Source organism: Scatophagus argus, chromosome 16 (assembly GCF_020382885.2).
Source record: "Scatophagus argus isolate fScaArg1 chromosome 16, fScaArg1.pri, whole genome shotgun sequence".
NCBI lineage: Eukaryota > Metazoa > Chordata > Actinopteri > Scatophagidae > Scatophagus > Scatophagus argus.
In genome coordinates this window covers 21,256,469-21,272,749 of record NC_058508.1, presented here as the reverse complement: position 1 = coordinate 21,272,749, position 16,281 = coordinate 21,256,469, and the positions used below count along the sequence as shown (strand labels likewise).

The window sequence follows — 16,281 nt, the reverse complement described above, 5'->3', positions numbered from 1 at the left end:
CTTTCTTTTTGCTGGCCAAATTGAACCTTCGGGGGGGCCAACCTTGGCCTGCGGGCCCCACTTCGGCCAGCCCTGATATTCCACATGGTGCTCCTCAGTCTTGTAAATCAGTGTCCATGTTGAGGAAACAGAAGCCTGAAGTCAGGAACGGTTTTCACCAGTTTTTAAATAGTGTGTGAAATGTCGCAAAAAAACAACCAATCAGCACATTGATTAGCCTGTTTGCCCACTATGCACCACCACGCACATCAGGTCATCTAAAATGGGGGAAAACTGAAACAATCTGATGAATTTATGGTAAGCAGTCTTTCCACCAAATCACGTCCAGAGACACAGTTAAGGCTCAACATTTCAAATTTTTCAACAAAATATGTATAAATCTTGTAAAAGGAGAACATTACTTTGCATGATTGACTCACCCCAACACAAATGTGTTTCCTGCTGCAGGAGGACACTGTTCACTCCACAGTAAATCAAGTCTTTGTGAGAGCAGGACAGCTTAGAATATCCGTGTTAATGGAAAGAGAAGATAAAAAGGGGGACACAACTCTAATCATCTGCTGATTATGCACCAGAGTCCCTTTGAGCAGAAAACAGCACACGGTTGAACTACAGTTTGCACCAAAACTGCAACCATTTTCATGTATCAAATACAACTTTTTAATATTTGAAAAAACACCCAAAAGAAAGAAAAGCCTGTTTCTTCTCAGTGTGTGTTTGTGGTAATTTCACTCAGTCCTTAACGTTAAGGTGCAGCGATGTTGGTGACGTTCACGGACACAAAGAGGAGCCGCCTGCTTTAAAACAGAAAACGCTTTGAAAATGCCCGAACACGAGGGGAGTCAGACGAGGACGGACGTGCCGAGGCAATAACAGTAAAGCAAACAGGCTGCTGCCTTTGCACCACTGCTTCTTGCCTCCCTAGTGATACATGCCAGAGATAACAGCTTAATTTCAACCTCAGCACTTTTACTGCACTGTCCGAGGCGTTCACTGCATCAATGTATCAATGTACCGCCATGCTAGTCACTCTCCACTGCGACAACTAACAATTTTTCCATGATGGAAGCTTTCAGAAAGGTGCCACGATTTAGCTCGCACACAAGCCGCCCTCCTCTGATGGCTTTGGTCTTTGGAGACTCTGCTGGCTGTTTGTTTCTCGGAGAACAGGTCACAGGGCAGACTTTTGATTGAATCCCCCACACTGTGACGAGTGAAGGGGGCGGAATCGCTCTTGATTTTGCTGCAGAGGCTCTTCCCTCTGCAAAACGTTTGCTGCTTCACTTTGAAAAGCAGCCGCTGGAGCTGCTTCAACTGTCCACGAAGAAAATAACAACATGAAAAAGAAGAAGAAGCATGAGATGCTTCATCTGAAGCCCAGTAAATCGTGCCAGAGGAGGGGGGGGGCAGCAGCTGTTTTTTGTTTGGTTTTTACGTTTAATGACCAACATCACTCTGCAAATTTATATATTATGTATTTCTTCAAAATCTACAAAATAATGAGTTATATGCTTCAGTTTTTCACAACTTCAAAATTGTTTACACTTCAAAGTTTTTCTTTCTTTAAGTTTAATCAATACTTTTTAAAAAAAAAGATTAAATAAAAGAAAAAAGTAAAAACTAACTCGCACTTCTCCTCAACGGCCACAGCGCTGCTGTTCACTTGGACGAGGGGATGCGACTCCGCTGAGAGTCGCCATGTCAGGCCCTGCGACGCCTGTGTCGTAAACATATGTGTGTGTTTTGTTTTTTTTTGCTAAGTTTAATTGCCAAATCTTCTAAGCTGTAGCTCGACAAACACACAGTGCTTGAACTACTCTCAAAGCAATTAACGGCTAAATGTAAAATGTGCTAAGATAGATTACACTCGTTGCAAATCCTCTGTCTATTCACATTCAGTCTCAGGCTCTCTGTGCAGCAGGAGACTTTCAAAGCGCTGGCTGGGATTTCCTGCAGAGGACCGGATATGCGGCGTGCTGACCCCGTGTGGTGCAGACGGCCCGGTGAGCATGCCGGACTGTTATTAACACTGACGTAAACGAGGCCGGAGTGTGGCGGCCCGGGGCGCTGAGGCCACCGAGGGATCTGGGCACCAGAGGAGATCCACCTTGTTGGGGGCGTCATGGTGAGAACTCGGCCACATCACACATCACCTCCATCTGCAGGGGGTCGCGGGAGGGGCAGCGTTTAAAAGGGCAAACATGAGCTGAATAAAGAATATGCTTTGTAGCACATTTCTCGTGTCTCCTATTAGAATAAAAAATAAAGAAACGCTTGCTTACAGCACACTTTTCACAGGACTTTATTTCAAACACAGGAAGGCCTTTTTCATGGAACATATAACTGGAGACGGCGTGCTCTTTTCGATGCTCGCCGTCCTCCGTTATGACAACAGATTCTCTCTGTTAGCTCATGCATCTCACACATGAGTAATGATCTCACGACTTAAAAATAACGCTGCTCTCGTACACGTTGACGTAGGGGAGAGCCGAGGCAGCTCTGTGCAGGCATGTCTCCTGTTATCCACAGGGAAGGTAAAATGAAATGTTCTTTTTATCATGTGTCATGAACACTCTTCATGCCTTGCACCCCCACCCCCCTCACTCATATCCACGTCGAACCACCCGTCAAAAAAATATTGGCAAATGTTGTAATTACGTGCCGAGGATCCGCCGCCTTACATGGCTCGAGGCTGGGAGCGGTCCCGGGCCTGATATTTCAGCTTTATCATATTTTAGTTTTATTTGAGGATGGTGGCAGCGCCGTGCCTCCAGTCAGCCATAATTGAAATGAGGGAAGGAAGATGTAGAGGCTGTGTGCCCCACTCCTTGTAATCAAGCCCTTAGTCCTGTGCGCTTTGCCATTTCTCAAAGTGAAATATCCTCGCAATCTTTACAGTAATACGCAGCGAGTCCTCTTCATGCCGTAGCCAGTGGGTAATTAGGCATGAGAAAGTGTACATTTTACATGCAGAGGAGAGCCATGCATTAGGAATGTGGAGGCCACAAAACTGGGCGCCGGATGCTGCAAGCCCAGCGCTAAACTCATCATCACGTGCATAACAACATAAGGCTGGTTTGTAACTAATTTATTATTCCTTCTGTAGCAGGCGTGACATCAGTATTCAGCGAGCGATGCTATCTGTTTCCCCACGCCGGCCGTGCGGGTCGCATGTGAGAGTCTTGTGCTGGGAGGCGAGTGGTGAAAAAGTGAAGCCGTGGGGACTGATGGAGAAGTTGATGTATGATCCCTGGTGGCTGAGCTTGTTTGAAGCGTGGAGCTGTGCAGGTGATTCGGAGGCGCCGGCTCTTTAAACAGCGTAATGAGCCAGAGAGGACGCCGTCCCCCCCACCCCACCCCGCCTCGCCGTCGCTGTCCCCACCCCCCTCCCCCCTCCAAGTCACAACATTTCATGTTCAAATTATATGAACAGATTTTTTGTTGTTGTTGTTCTTACAAAATTTGGTTTCCAAGTGAATGAGGACCGTCACTCCCCTCCGGGAAACACTGTGGTTCTCCTCCGGTTACTGATGGATTTATTTGTCTTAGTTTCACTTCAGTCAACATCCCTGTTATCAAATCCGCCGCTCAAATACGAATACATGACAGTGTGCGGGATAAGCACACACAAACCTGACTGTAAATATCCACAACAAAACATAAGGTACACAAGCAAACATGGAGCGAGTCCACTTGGGCATGAAATTTTCAAAACAGGCAGTGCAGTATGAAAGTAAGTATAAAAATGAGGATAAAACTCGCGTCCTGCAGCACCTCAGCGTGTCCCTGCACAGCACGGACGTCAACATACGACCGCGTTCCTGCCATCCTGATACGAAACAAACACTCTTCAAAATGAGCCAAATACATGTGAACAAAAACAATATTTAAGGCAGTCAAACCACAAAAGCAGCTTTAATCTACATTTTTGTTTACCAATGACTGTACTGAGTCTGTGCGAAGCAGAAGTGGTCACAAAAGTGTTGAAACGTCTGGATGATTGTTTATGATTAGTTTAGCTAATCTGTGTGGTTTTAAGGCCCATAGAGGGTCTGCTTCACTCCCATCATATTCACATTTTCAGCTCACAGAAAAAGAGGCTGGTAAAGAAAGTGTTGTTTTGTCCTCAGGAGTTGGTGGAAGACATAGTGAATCAGTCCAACGGTGTCATAAATCAACTTACAGTCCAAATTCATCACCAGAGTCTCACAAAAATAATCTCTTTGTATTAATTTAGGTGGGCCTAACGCGATTACTTTGTGAGTGGGGTTTTGCACACTCCTGAATGTGGCCTGCCCTCCCCCCTCCCCCCGGCTGCACTGCAGGTTTATTACAGTGTAGGTGTCCTCAGCTGGGCCTCCTCGCAGCCTCCTGCAGGACTGCGGAGAGCAGCAGCACGGCGTGTGAACACACTCCAACAGGTACGCACACGGAGGCGCGTCACAGCGCGGCCATCGACGGTGACAAGCACAAAGTTAGCGCAGATAGCAAATGTGTTTACATAACAAGAGGGTGAGACCGGTCCTCATGCACAATTCACTGCGTGTCGGCTGGCAGACATATTTCCTGCGGTGGCGAACATAACGCGGCGGCCCGCGGCTCGAGGAAGAAACAAAGACGAGGGGCCACATGGGGGAGAAAGATGGGCTACGAGCCTCCTATGCAGCGATTCATTGCTGCTGATAATATATAAATGCATGCACACATGGATGCTGCTCGTAAATGAATAAACACATACATCAATTTCAAAATCCAACACATTTGAATTTCAAATGCAGCGGCGCCTTTTTTCCCCTCCTCCCTTTTTTTTTCTTCCTTTTTTCACGATATGTCTCATTTCTCTTGTGGAGATATAAAAGGAGAGGGCTGAGAGGAAAAATTAGAGGGGTGGGAGAGAACAAATGCTGTATGGAATCTGAGATTATGTGTTTGGTTTGTGTGTTTCCCTCCTGTTTAAGTGAAACACGTGGGGGCCGTGTAGCCCACGGCTCGTTGCTGGTGACAGTTTCAGTGTTTCTAGACTTCCCTCCTCCCCCTTTTCAGCGACAGTCCTGAATTGAGAAGCGGGGTGGAACGGGGTGTGGGCTTCTGGCGGAGGGTGAATTAAATAGTCACTCTCTCTCTCTCTCTCTCTCTCTCTCTCTCTCTCTATCGCACTTTCTCTTTTTTTCAGTGGCGTTTAAAATCAATTCATTCAGTGGACTGCTGACACAGCCCGGCCCAGAGAGCCCAGGATTTATGGCTCCCTCTAATGGGCATGCTCTGAACCAAAGCCCTGCCGTCAGCACAATCCTGCCAGCCACCCGTCCGCCCCACTCCCTCACTCCATCGAGCTTTTAAAGACGCAGGCACCTCTGCTGCTGCTCCTCCTCCTCCTCCTGCTCCTCCACCTCCATCCTCATCGCCTCTGTGGTGGTGGAGGAAGCATTCAAGGTCTGAAAAATGGAGCAACTGAAGAAACGCACACGACATGTTCAGTTGTTAACATTTCTTTGGTGATGCGGTGATGATATCTGGGGAATCTGTTTGGCCTTCGTCACAGGAAGCTTGTGAATCAAATCAGCAGGAAAATGATGTGTGTGTGCTTGTCTCAAGATCACATACGTGGATATATGGACAACAAAGTTAATTACTTCAGGTCTCACAGCCTCTTTCTTCATCTATTAATGGATATTTATTCATATCTGCACAATTTACATCAACAGCAGAGGTTTTTTTTCTTTTTGCATGACACAGTCAACCTCAGTTTGAAACTAAAATTAAATAATTAGTTTTTATCACTGAAATATCAGCGGTGCTTCCCAGAGCAGATGTTTGCATCTGTTTATTTACCATAACAGCAGAGGATACGTAAGACTCTGTCAACATCAGGTTAAAACTCTGATTTTATTTTTTATTGTTGCGGGTGGACGTTCGCTCTTAAATGTTTTGTTGTGATTGTCAAAATCCGGACCGAGACTTTCTTACGGCAGTGCTTCCCAGAGCAGTATATAATATCTCTGTGCGCATTACTTCGTCTGACTAGTGCAGCTTCCTAAGGTCTTCAGAGGGTATATATATTCATATATTCATAACCACGTCTAGTGTCACAGGATCTGAAACAATTTATGGCACAAGAGAGGGAAAAAAACGTGATTGAAAAGATTCGCCTACGAACCCAGCCAGTGTAAGACATATAAAAAAGGATCATGGCCTGAAATGCAACGACAACATGAAGTCACTCCTCGCCAGTTAGCGAGCCCCTCTGCCTCAGTGAGTGTGTTTCTCTATTGTATTTACGTCTGTGAGCGCTTCTGTGTACACTCAGGAAAATACGCTGCTGTTGACCCTCTTATATCCTCAGGCAACCCAGCAATTTGCAGACAAATACAGACCTTTACTCGGCCCCAGAGCCTCTAACGTACATCCTTATCCATATTCGGGCTGTGCTCTGCAGCCTGTCAAGGCGTCATGGGCCCTGAATTAGCCTCCCATTACAGCGGGGCTCCAGCTTCCCCTAAACTTAACCATAACTGACCATTTGGCGTGGCTTCATTATAAAGCCATGCATGTAAAATCAAGTCATGGTCCCCGGCCGTCACATCCAATTTCAAAATACAATCCCCAACCCCCCCAGAATCTCCATCTTTCTCTCTTACTTAAGTTCAACCTTCTCCTTGTTTCATAAAATATGATCTGATTAAAATAGATTACACACCTTGTTAGCAGAGCGTTTCATATTTGATATAGTGGTGCTTTAAGACGGGCAACCTCCTCCATGATTCAAAGCGACTGTGGCCTTGTTCTCTGGCCTATTTGTTTAATAAGCTCTGCTACATCAGTGGGCCTTTTAAGTGAACACACTCCCCTGCAGCAAAGGCAAAGATCAATACCCACACCTGTAAAAAAAAAATAAAAAAAACAGGAATCACAGCCAAGGATTTTCTCCTTCTAAGGAACAAGAGTGCAGATAATGAGTAACAATCCTACTGTATGAGAGGGAATCCAAAACAGGAAGCAGCTTTTATGTGCTGACCTGTAGGGAGAGCTACAGGTCAGCTGTGAAATATTCAGCGCCGATTAGTCCGCTGCAGCTTAAACTAGAGGACAAGCTTTTCCAATGTCTCCACCACAAGAGCTATGCAAATTGGATATTATAAACAGAAAGAAGAAAGTCTTTGAGGGTAAATTAATTCATTATAATCCTCACCTCATCTGCTGACTGATGGAAGGCTTCTCGTGTAATCGCTGATGGGGGGGAACCTTCGACTGCGTTGAGGGAGCTCGGATGTGGGAATAATACTGGGTCATATCGCCTCTGAATGAAAATAATACTCCCCCATTTACCATGAACAAAGTCCATGTAAGAGGGTAAAATGTAATACTGTGCTTGAGGAATGTAATTATCATTTAGCGGGTCCGTAAGCTGTGTTTGACAGGGCCTGAACTGCATGAAAAACTCATTTTCATTTTTCTTATTATATCATGATTATATAAACATTCTTAACCAGTGGCCACAGCAGCAGCAAATTATTGCAAATTAGCCCCATATTGCCAGTTTTTGGCGGAGGCAAATGAACAAGCACGAGAACTCCAGTGTTTATTCCATAAATCAGCCAAACGCTGCACCTGTTGAGAATGTAAATAGCTGAGGCTATTTGATTAAACTCTTACATCAAAACAGTTGAAGAGCTCTCGTTTCTTTTTTTTTCTTTTTCTTTTTTGGTTATTTATCCTCCTGTTTTCTTCTCAGCACTAAGTTCCTTCTACACCCACTGCAAGTGGAGCTTGGATGGGCGGTGACGGGGGAGACATAACACCCACCAGCTATACGTGGGGGCACGGGAGGTCCATCATTACCGAGCCACAGTGGTGATCACGGCAATAATATAGAACTATAACCGAGCAATTAGACTAATGGAAAACGTCCCTATTTCTCCCGGTGTGCTGCAGCTAGATGCGCAGCGTGCCCCGCGGGCCCCCCCTGGAGATGAGGCTGGAGATGTGAAGTGAAGAGGAGGTAATGGCGGAGGCCCATTGATCCTCACTGCCACCTGCTATATGGCTCCACGGAGGACGAGCAGGGAGGCAGAGGACTCCGTCTGGGGAGAGATCACGCTGGCTCCTGGGCTCTCAGGCATATGGATAAGAGTCTTTCTCTAGTCTTCCGCTACTTAACCGGCACACATTAGCTGAATATGGCCGGATAGGGGGGAGTAAGGTGTGCATACATACAGGCTATATTACAGTAAGGGCGCATCCACGGCGAAAGGGCGCGAAGCCGATTCCTCGAGCTCCGGGGCTGCTCGCGTGAGGCCAGGTGAGAACAGGAGCTCGAATAACCACACGGAGAATGTGCAGCCTCGCTTCCAAAAGAGGCATGCGTGGGAGTGGAGATGAAATCCGAGACATCTACATAGTGTTCCTCCAAGAAAAACAACAGCATCAGTTGTTCACGTGCTCAGAAACAAACTATAATCTAAAGAGCTCGAGCTGCCGTGTGAAGCGGACGGATGTGCACGGATGTTGCTTAGCGGTGGCAACTTCCAGCAACACGGGACAAACGTCCCTCATTTAGTCTATGATGGAGACATGAAATCAGACAGAAAAGGTGCCAGGCTGCCAGCCCGAGTGGATCAACAGACAGCCTTCATTTTCCCGGGAGAATTCTTACCCTGCGGCAGGCAAGGCTGCAGAGTGAGTACGAGGTTTATAGGGAACCAGTCCACACCCTGATGGTGTCGTTATTCTACAGCCGTGACGTTCTTTACACAGTCAATCTGGTCGACCTGCTTTCTCTGCACTCTATTGTACTTTATGTAGCGTATGTTAGTTTATTTCATATGTTTAGTCCATTTTTCCCACTAACAGTTAGGCCTTGTTTGGTTGTTTGTTTGCTTACTTTTGACTAACCTACACTGCCGTAATGGGCTACCGGATGCTTGAATTTCCCTCGGGATCAATAAAGTATCTATCTATCTGTCTATCTGTCTATCTACCTATCTGTCTATCTGTCTATCTATCTATCTACCTATCTGTCTATCTGTCTATCTACCTATCTTCTGCAATCAACACAAAGGAATCCTGATCCTTGATGACAATACGTTAAAGCAGAGAAGTCGTGTGCCCCGTTGCACCTGATACCGAAGCCAGCAGTGACATCATGGTGTACTGACACACTCTGAGGTACACATCTACATCACTGCAGCGTAGTAAGAAAGTAAACCACTAGAGGTCAGCAAGAACAACTGTTCACTTCCTGTTTATTACCGATAGTAAACATGAGGTCTTTTTCTCATTGTTCTGTAATCTTAACAAACTAGTTCACTAAACCCAAACTTTCTCTTATGAAGTTGAAAAGAGGTTGAAAAACAGGTTGTATTTGATTGTTTTGTTAGGAGAACGTGATGTCCAGCACATCCAGAAAGCCCAGAACCAGTTGTCACGTAATCAGCTTCTCACAGTGAATTACCTCAAGACAGATTTAATTTAAATTTAATGTGGGCATCGGCAGCTCTGCACCGCATTCATTTACCAGCATCAACTTTCACCTGACTGGTCAAACACGGAACTTGTTGGGCCGTCACTGTTTTTTATCGGATTTTCTAACTGGCAAATCACGCTGGCTGCTCGGGAAATGACACACTTCTAACATGATGCCCCAAAAACAGTTTCTGAGTGACTTGAAGGTGAGATGCATCGACAACTGGCTCTGATAGAATAGTCTGTGAAGACGAGAGTCACAGGAACATGAGATTCTCAGTTAAATATTCCTCAGATTGAACATACTGATTACCGCGTAGGCCTTGCAAACCCAAATTCAAAAAGGAAACAAACTTTTCCAGTGTGGCTCCGTCCAAATGAAACAAACCTGACGCAGAAGTGGACCACAAGACTCATTCAGACAGACGCGACCCACAGTGCATGATGCACGGACGTGAGGGGCTAAAGGGGGTCTGTTGAGAGGCTTACCTGCCCAGCTGGGGGTCTCCATGTACAGGTAAAGCCGGTTGGGCTGAAGCTGGGGTCAGTCGACTCGCTGCTGCTGCCACAGGTGCTGACGAAGCCTGCAGAGAGGAAAAAATAAAGCTCCTATTAAAATACTGACCGCACAGCTGCTGATCGCTTTGACATGCAGACTTCACACTTCTGTTCCACTGCATGGCAGAAGGAAATGTTGTACTTTTAGCCTGACACACGTGGGACATCAGAAGGTAAAGTCCACTGAGAGGAAACAAATCGGGTGTTTCATCTTCTGTTTTCTCTGAGCAGGTGAAACTGAAGGTACAAAGTATGTCTGTGATAATCTAACATAGTGAAATATCAAGTACACATAATGAACAAGTACATCCTGCTAATACGACTGTGAATGTGTTTGTGGTGAAACAACTTTTCTTCAAACAGTTGAACATTTTGGACTTTTGCATTCTCCCATATAGTTAGATGAGAAAATGAATATCAGTCTCATATGCGATCATTAAGACCACAGCTCAAGTCAAGCGGTGGTTAGCTTAGCTTAGCATAAAGACTGAAAGCAGGAGGAGCAGCAAGCCGGACTCTGCCGAAGGTCAGAAACTACACAACACTAACAAACGTGATTCATTTCATTTGCTTAACCCGCACACACAACACACGTGTGAGTACGCTTCTAGAAATGAGAAATAATTCTCGTAACTCTGGAACTTCTTGTCGACGAACAGCAGTTTGTCATTCGCAGCATCTCCTGCTGGCACGAGCTGCCACACGGAGTTCAGTGCAGGTTTTCCTTTTGCTCTCAGTGCAGGGACAAACCTGGCAACCTCACCGCGCTGACAGGACTGCTGGCTGCTGTTTGCTAAGTAGTTATAGTGAAATATTCCTTTAAGTCATGGACCTAAACGCTTCCCTTACATCTTTTAGCTGCGTGTCAAAGTGTTAAAAAGTATCTCTGTGAGTTCAGTGGTGAAACCAGTAGCCTAATGATGATGTAATTACATTGGGAGGCTGTTCATCAGGTTTTATTTCATTTTCGACAGATTTAGACAGGTGTTATTACATTAAAGTAACGACATGATCCGACAGTGACTTTATTATTTTGGTTACAGAGGGAGTGACTAAATGAGTGCATGATTGCGTCTGAATGTGCATCTGCATCACTGTCTCCAACCATTTCATGTGGCGTGAGGGAGCAGCGCTGCCCACGTGTCCGACCGCCGCACAGCCCATGCGTGCAGCACGTCCATCTGAGCGTTACAGCATGTTTATGCCTCAGTGTGTGTCTGTTCTCATGCAGCGGCTGCTTTTTCTGCTGACTTGTGTATCTTCGGGTTGGCTGTTGCCCAGAAGCCCAGCCGGTGAACCGCGGAGAAAGCGCATTGATTTCATCCCAGCAGAAATCCCTTCTCCTGGTGCCCGCCTCCCCGCCCCGCCCCGCACCTGATTAAGCATTTGCAGGGAGCCATGCCAACACAATTTGTCATTTATCAAAAGTAATTAAAAGCAATTTCTTTTCTCTTGTTGATTGGGAATTGACTAATTGTTGAGCCTGTGAAAACGGGGGAATAAATGAAACAGGGAAGGATGAATTTTACATAAACTCGGAGGAAAACATAAATGGTGTAAAACGAGGGCCAGACATCTGGCTCTGTGATTTCTCTCTACATGATTATGACTGCAAAACCGAAACAGTTGTTTAGCGCATTCTGCTATACAGCCCATAGGCAGTAAATAATATATTAGAAACAGCATATTGACTAGCCGACTTAAAAGGGTGTTTTCACTTGGTGTTGTGTGAACACAGGAGTGGGAGGAAAATACAAACACTGGTTGGTTACTTGTTAGCTGAAAATGAAAAAAACAAAAAACGCTGCTCCCACTTGTGCAAAGAGGAGAGATATTTGAGCCGGTAAATACCAACGTGTCCGTGTGAGAGGGAGAACAACACGATGGAGTGCAGGGGCTGAGAGGAGCTGCAGCCATCCTGCAGCAGAGGTTACAGTACGTCTGTGCAATGAAACCAAGCAATACCGTTTCAACATTATCGGTAACAACCTCTGAATGCACCATTACCTTCTATAAGGGCAGAATGAAATGTCAGAATTGATTCGAGTGGGGAGGGTTGAGATATAAGTGGGCAGCTGAGGTGGCCATTTTGTTACAGTGGCCCTTTATTTGGTGTCCCTGGATCATTAGCAGACGGCAAAAAAAAAAAAAAAAAAAAGAGCTGGAGGAACATGAAGGAGGTGTGGGCGGCCATCACGCGTGTCTCCAGTGACAGCACGTGAAAAGAAAGCCACACACACACACACACACACATAAAAATAGGCAGAAATCAAAGGAAAAAAAAAAGAGGAAACGCCAGAGGAGCCGTTTAAATTTCCCACCACTTTGTAAATAACTTTAGCTGCACAAATACCTGGCTTCGCTCTGAGCGGATAAAAATTTCCAGCCAACAATTTATTGTCTGCCAACAAATGGAGCCGTTGCTTCAATGAGACGATTTGAATATCCCTTTGAAGGCTGCAGATGGACAAGCAACACTATGATTGCCTGAGAACACGGAAATAATTGGGCAACGGTGGGAGAAGCCTACTTTCACGTCTCTGCTGAGACGCAGCCCTGCTCGGAATATCTAATTGAACCTCTCACTCTCCTGCCTTTTGTTTACATTCCCATTCATCATAAAAAACTCAATTACTTATGTTCCCTAACATGTATGGTTATTAATGTTCTAATTACGCTTCTCCCCTCTAATCTTTCGCCTTGCAATTTGGGTGATATATGTCTGAACAACACGGCGAGTCCCCTGGAAGTGAAAGCCGAATTAGGAATCCATGAGCATTAACGCACCTTCTCCCGGGAGCCATCTGACGAATAGAGAAAGCTTGTCGTAGTTTGTCTATACATGAGGATTTATGCCAGCTCAGTGAGCACGTGTTATTGTATACTGTCTTTGCTCGACACGCATTTCGAAGCAGAAAGTTGACTAATCAGCTCGCAGCTCGCAACAGAGCGGATGCAGCTGGGGATGCCGACAGGAAGAGCCGAGAAAACAAAGCAAACTACCTCTGGCCGGCTCTTCTTATTCTTCTTGTGAAGGGCTATAGGTATGACAGCTTTAGAGGTATGAAATAATGTCGGTGAGAGCCTTGAGGAGCCCCTGCAGAGAGGCTGAGAGGGTCCTGTACTGCCTCAAGCAATGAGTGTTCTTCAAGGCTTTTCCTCAGAGCACTTTTACAAGAGCACAAATTAGGTGTAAGGAATGCCTGTGTCGGCGGGCGCACCCAGCCGGCACACACAGGAAGGAGGAGGAAAATAACAAATATAAAAAAAATACATTAAAAAAACCAGGGCTGAAACTTGGATGACAGTGAGGAAGCGCAGGGCGTCATAAAGTGCAGAAAATAAGCTCTCACTTTCAAACGTTTACGGCGGCTCAAATATCTGATGATACCTCTCATAGCTTTTAATCTTTAATGTGAAAAATTAATCATCCCATTCATTATTTTAATAGCTGTCATTTTTCTCTCCCCAAAGTGATGATTTATAACCATTAAGCCCTGCGTAGGCTTGTGTGAGAGGGATTTATCGTAATGTTTGCACCAGGTAGCCTCCAACCATATTTCATTACTCTGACAAGCCATTAAAATGCCCTGGTGATTAAACAACAGCTCTGAGGTCAGTGTGCATGGTTGTTTCTTTACCCATGCAGGAGTGCAGCGGCACCGCCATGCAGGCAGGGACCCGTATCCTCGCAAAGGCCCCCCCCCCCCGCCAGCCAGTTCCCTCCAGACTGGCGGTCGCAGTTATAGATCTCTATCTGTTGTGCTGCGAGAGGGCGACAGGGGCAGATGAGAGTAATGCACATGCACAGAAGCTACAGTGAAATAAAGTTAAGAATGGGGGCTATTAGGCCTGTTTTTTCCCCTCAGAGGTTTGACACCGTGATAACTGTGCACTTAGAGGAAAAACTCTGGCTTCAGATATCCATCCATCTGCCGTGTGCTCTGTGTTCCACTTTGTTATTTTGTGATCATCTTGTCTACACACTTGTCTGAGCAACTTTGATTTCACTTATGATTTCCTGCTGATAGGAGCAGGCAGGGGCGTGCACAGGACGTCTGCGGGGCGGAGGGGCCGTGCCCTCACTGGCTGCACCCCCCCACCCCATGCAAGTTTTTGCTCACAGTTTTTCCACATTCAAATGAATGTCGAACTTCTTTTTCTTTTATGTGTGTGTGTGTGTTTAACTATGCAAAATCAAAAATTTGGATTTTGTCGCGTGTGGCCGCATGTCCTGACAGTTTCAACAGCAAATTTGGTGTTCAAAGGATCAATCAAAGGATTTCAGGCCCATCTGATGATTGCAGCGACACCTATTGGTCGTGTTTATGTGTGAGCATGAATTGCATTCACACACAATTCTCAAAATGCCCGACCTTTCAGTAGGCTGCAGTGCACTGATGACCCACAATGGTGAGACAGTTTGGTCGTATGACAAATAAACATATACTGCAAATATATCCGTATATATATATATATACATATATATATATATACGGATATATTTTGGATTAAGCAAAGTAAATCTCTTCAGTTGCATTTGACCACCATTAAAAGGCGTCGTCTTGCCAACGTGATGGATATCTGTGCCCGCACTGGGCGGTCTGCTTTGATAACAGACAGCAAAGTGCCCTGGTTTTCTAGTGTTTCGCTGCTGCAGTGCATTCTGAGCACCTGGAAATCTTCCTGTACTGCTGTGCAACACCAGTGTGACACGGCAGTCCTCACTGTGTCATTGTGGGGGACTGAAAGCAAAAGCTGTCATTACACTTTGATGTTCTGGACAGCTGGAATATTTATTTCTTTATTTATTTCAAACCAAGCCCGTTGTTTTGTGTGGAAGGCTGACATTAGTGCGTTTGGCCACTTATCTGACAGAATAAAGATGATACTGGAAAACAAAAACAAAAAAAGCAGAAGAGGATGGCCAGAAACACTCGGCACATTGTCAAACACTGTTCTGACAGCAGCAAAAACAAACGTTAAATGTTGCATTTTTACGTCTGAAGGACAACGTTGGAATTTCGTGGGTTGAAGTAGACGTCGCAGGAGAAACGGCAGCCTGCAACACAAAATGGATTCCCATCGAGTCCCAGCAGAGGAAGCTGATTGAACAGCAGGCCGGGGAGCTGGGGGAGGATTTAACTCCCTTGCGTGTATGTTCATGTCTAATGTCCTGAGTCCAGCGGGCTGGATTGATCACCGATGCCGCGTCGGACAGTGACTGACAGCGCCTGTAATTGCTATGTTAGCTTTGGGGGAAGAGCAAACTGCCGTGGTGGGCTCATGTGGATGAGACAGGCAGGCATTCACCAACACGTCGAGCTGCGGGTGTTACATTGTGAGCTGCGTGATTAATGCATGAGATCAGGTCCTCTTATGGCATGATGGCGTCTTGAAGAAAAAATAAACACCTGCTGTGAGCACAGCAGGAGTTTATACTCAGACCGCTTGTAGCTGATATTCACCATTCAGGCCAACGCCGTTTGAGCTCATGTGACAAATGATCTCAACAAAGACAAGACAAGAAAGAGACTGAAACTAAAGAAGGCTAACGTGTTGGTAAGTGGCAGGCGGGAGGCCACTCGTGTTCATATGAAACCTCAACACTGTAACGCACTCGCTGACATGTGACGTCCACTTTGGGATGTTTCGAACAACGCGTGGGAACATGTTGTCGGTGTTTTGGTATCTGTGCCAAAACCTGGCACGAATACTGGAAGCTTTCAAATCACACCGACGATTTTCTACTTGAGTAAAAGTACCAGTGCAGGACTTACAAAATACTAATTATGTAAAAGTACATTAGAATTAGCAGCAGAATGCTATTAAACTGACGACAGACAAGATACTGCGATGTCAAATAAACAAAGTGGGGCTAAAAGTACAACGTTTTCCATCTGAAGTGGCCTGGAGTAGACGTACAAAATGGCAGAAGACGCAAATACTCAAGTGAAGCACAAGTACCTCAAAATTGTACTCAAGTCCAGTACTCGAGTTACTTTTCATCGCTGCCAATGAGGCTGGGTTAAAGCACATTAAAGAGCAGAAAGATATATTGGCAGAGAGATGGGATTTCAGGCCGTGCCAGCTTCTAAAAACTCTGTGTTGTTAACATTTACAGCTCCTGTTCCCGGGGGAGAGAAGTGATCATCAGTAAAATCACTCTCATAGATTTGAAAGCCCCAGCTGAAAATTGGGACATATACTGTAGGCCGTGATTTCTACAGTTTTATTTCCTCTCGCCACTGATGCTTGTGG

At 45.6% G+C, this 16,281-nt stretch overlaps 1 protein-coding gene across 6 annotated transcripts in view; it reads right to left on the bottom strand.

Annotated features, from left to right (window-relative positions):
* Positions 1 to 16,281, bottom strand: part of rbfox3a (RNA binding fox-1 homolog 3a) — a 450,354-nt gene that overhangs the window by 167,390 nt on the left and 266,683 nt on the right. For all 6 annotated transcript variants that reach the window (XM_046414287.1, XM_046414282.1, XM_046414288.1 and 3 more), the window contains one exon: positions 9,952 to 10,046. In XM_046414287.1, coding sequence (XP_046270243.1) covers positions 9,952 to 9,973 — 22 coding nt within the window. In that variant the 5' untranslated portion in view covers positions 9,974 to 10,046. The remainder of the gene's footprint in view (positions 1 to 9,951; positions 10,047 to 16,281) is intronic.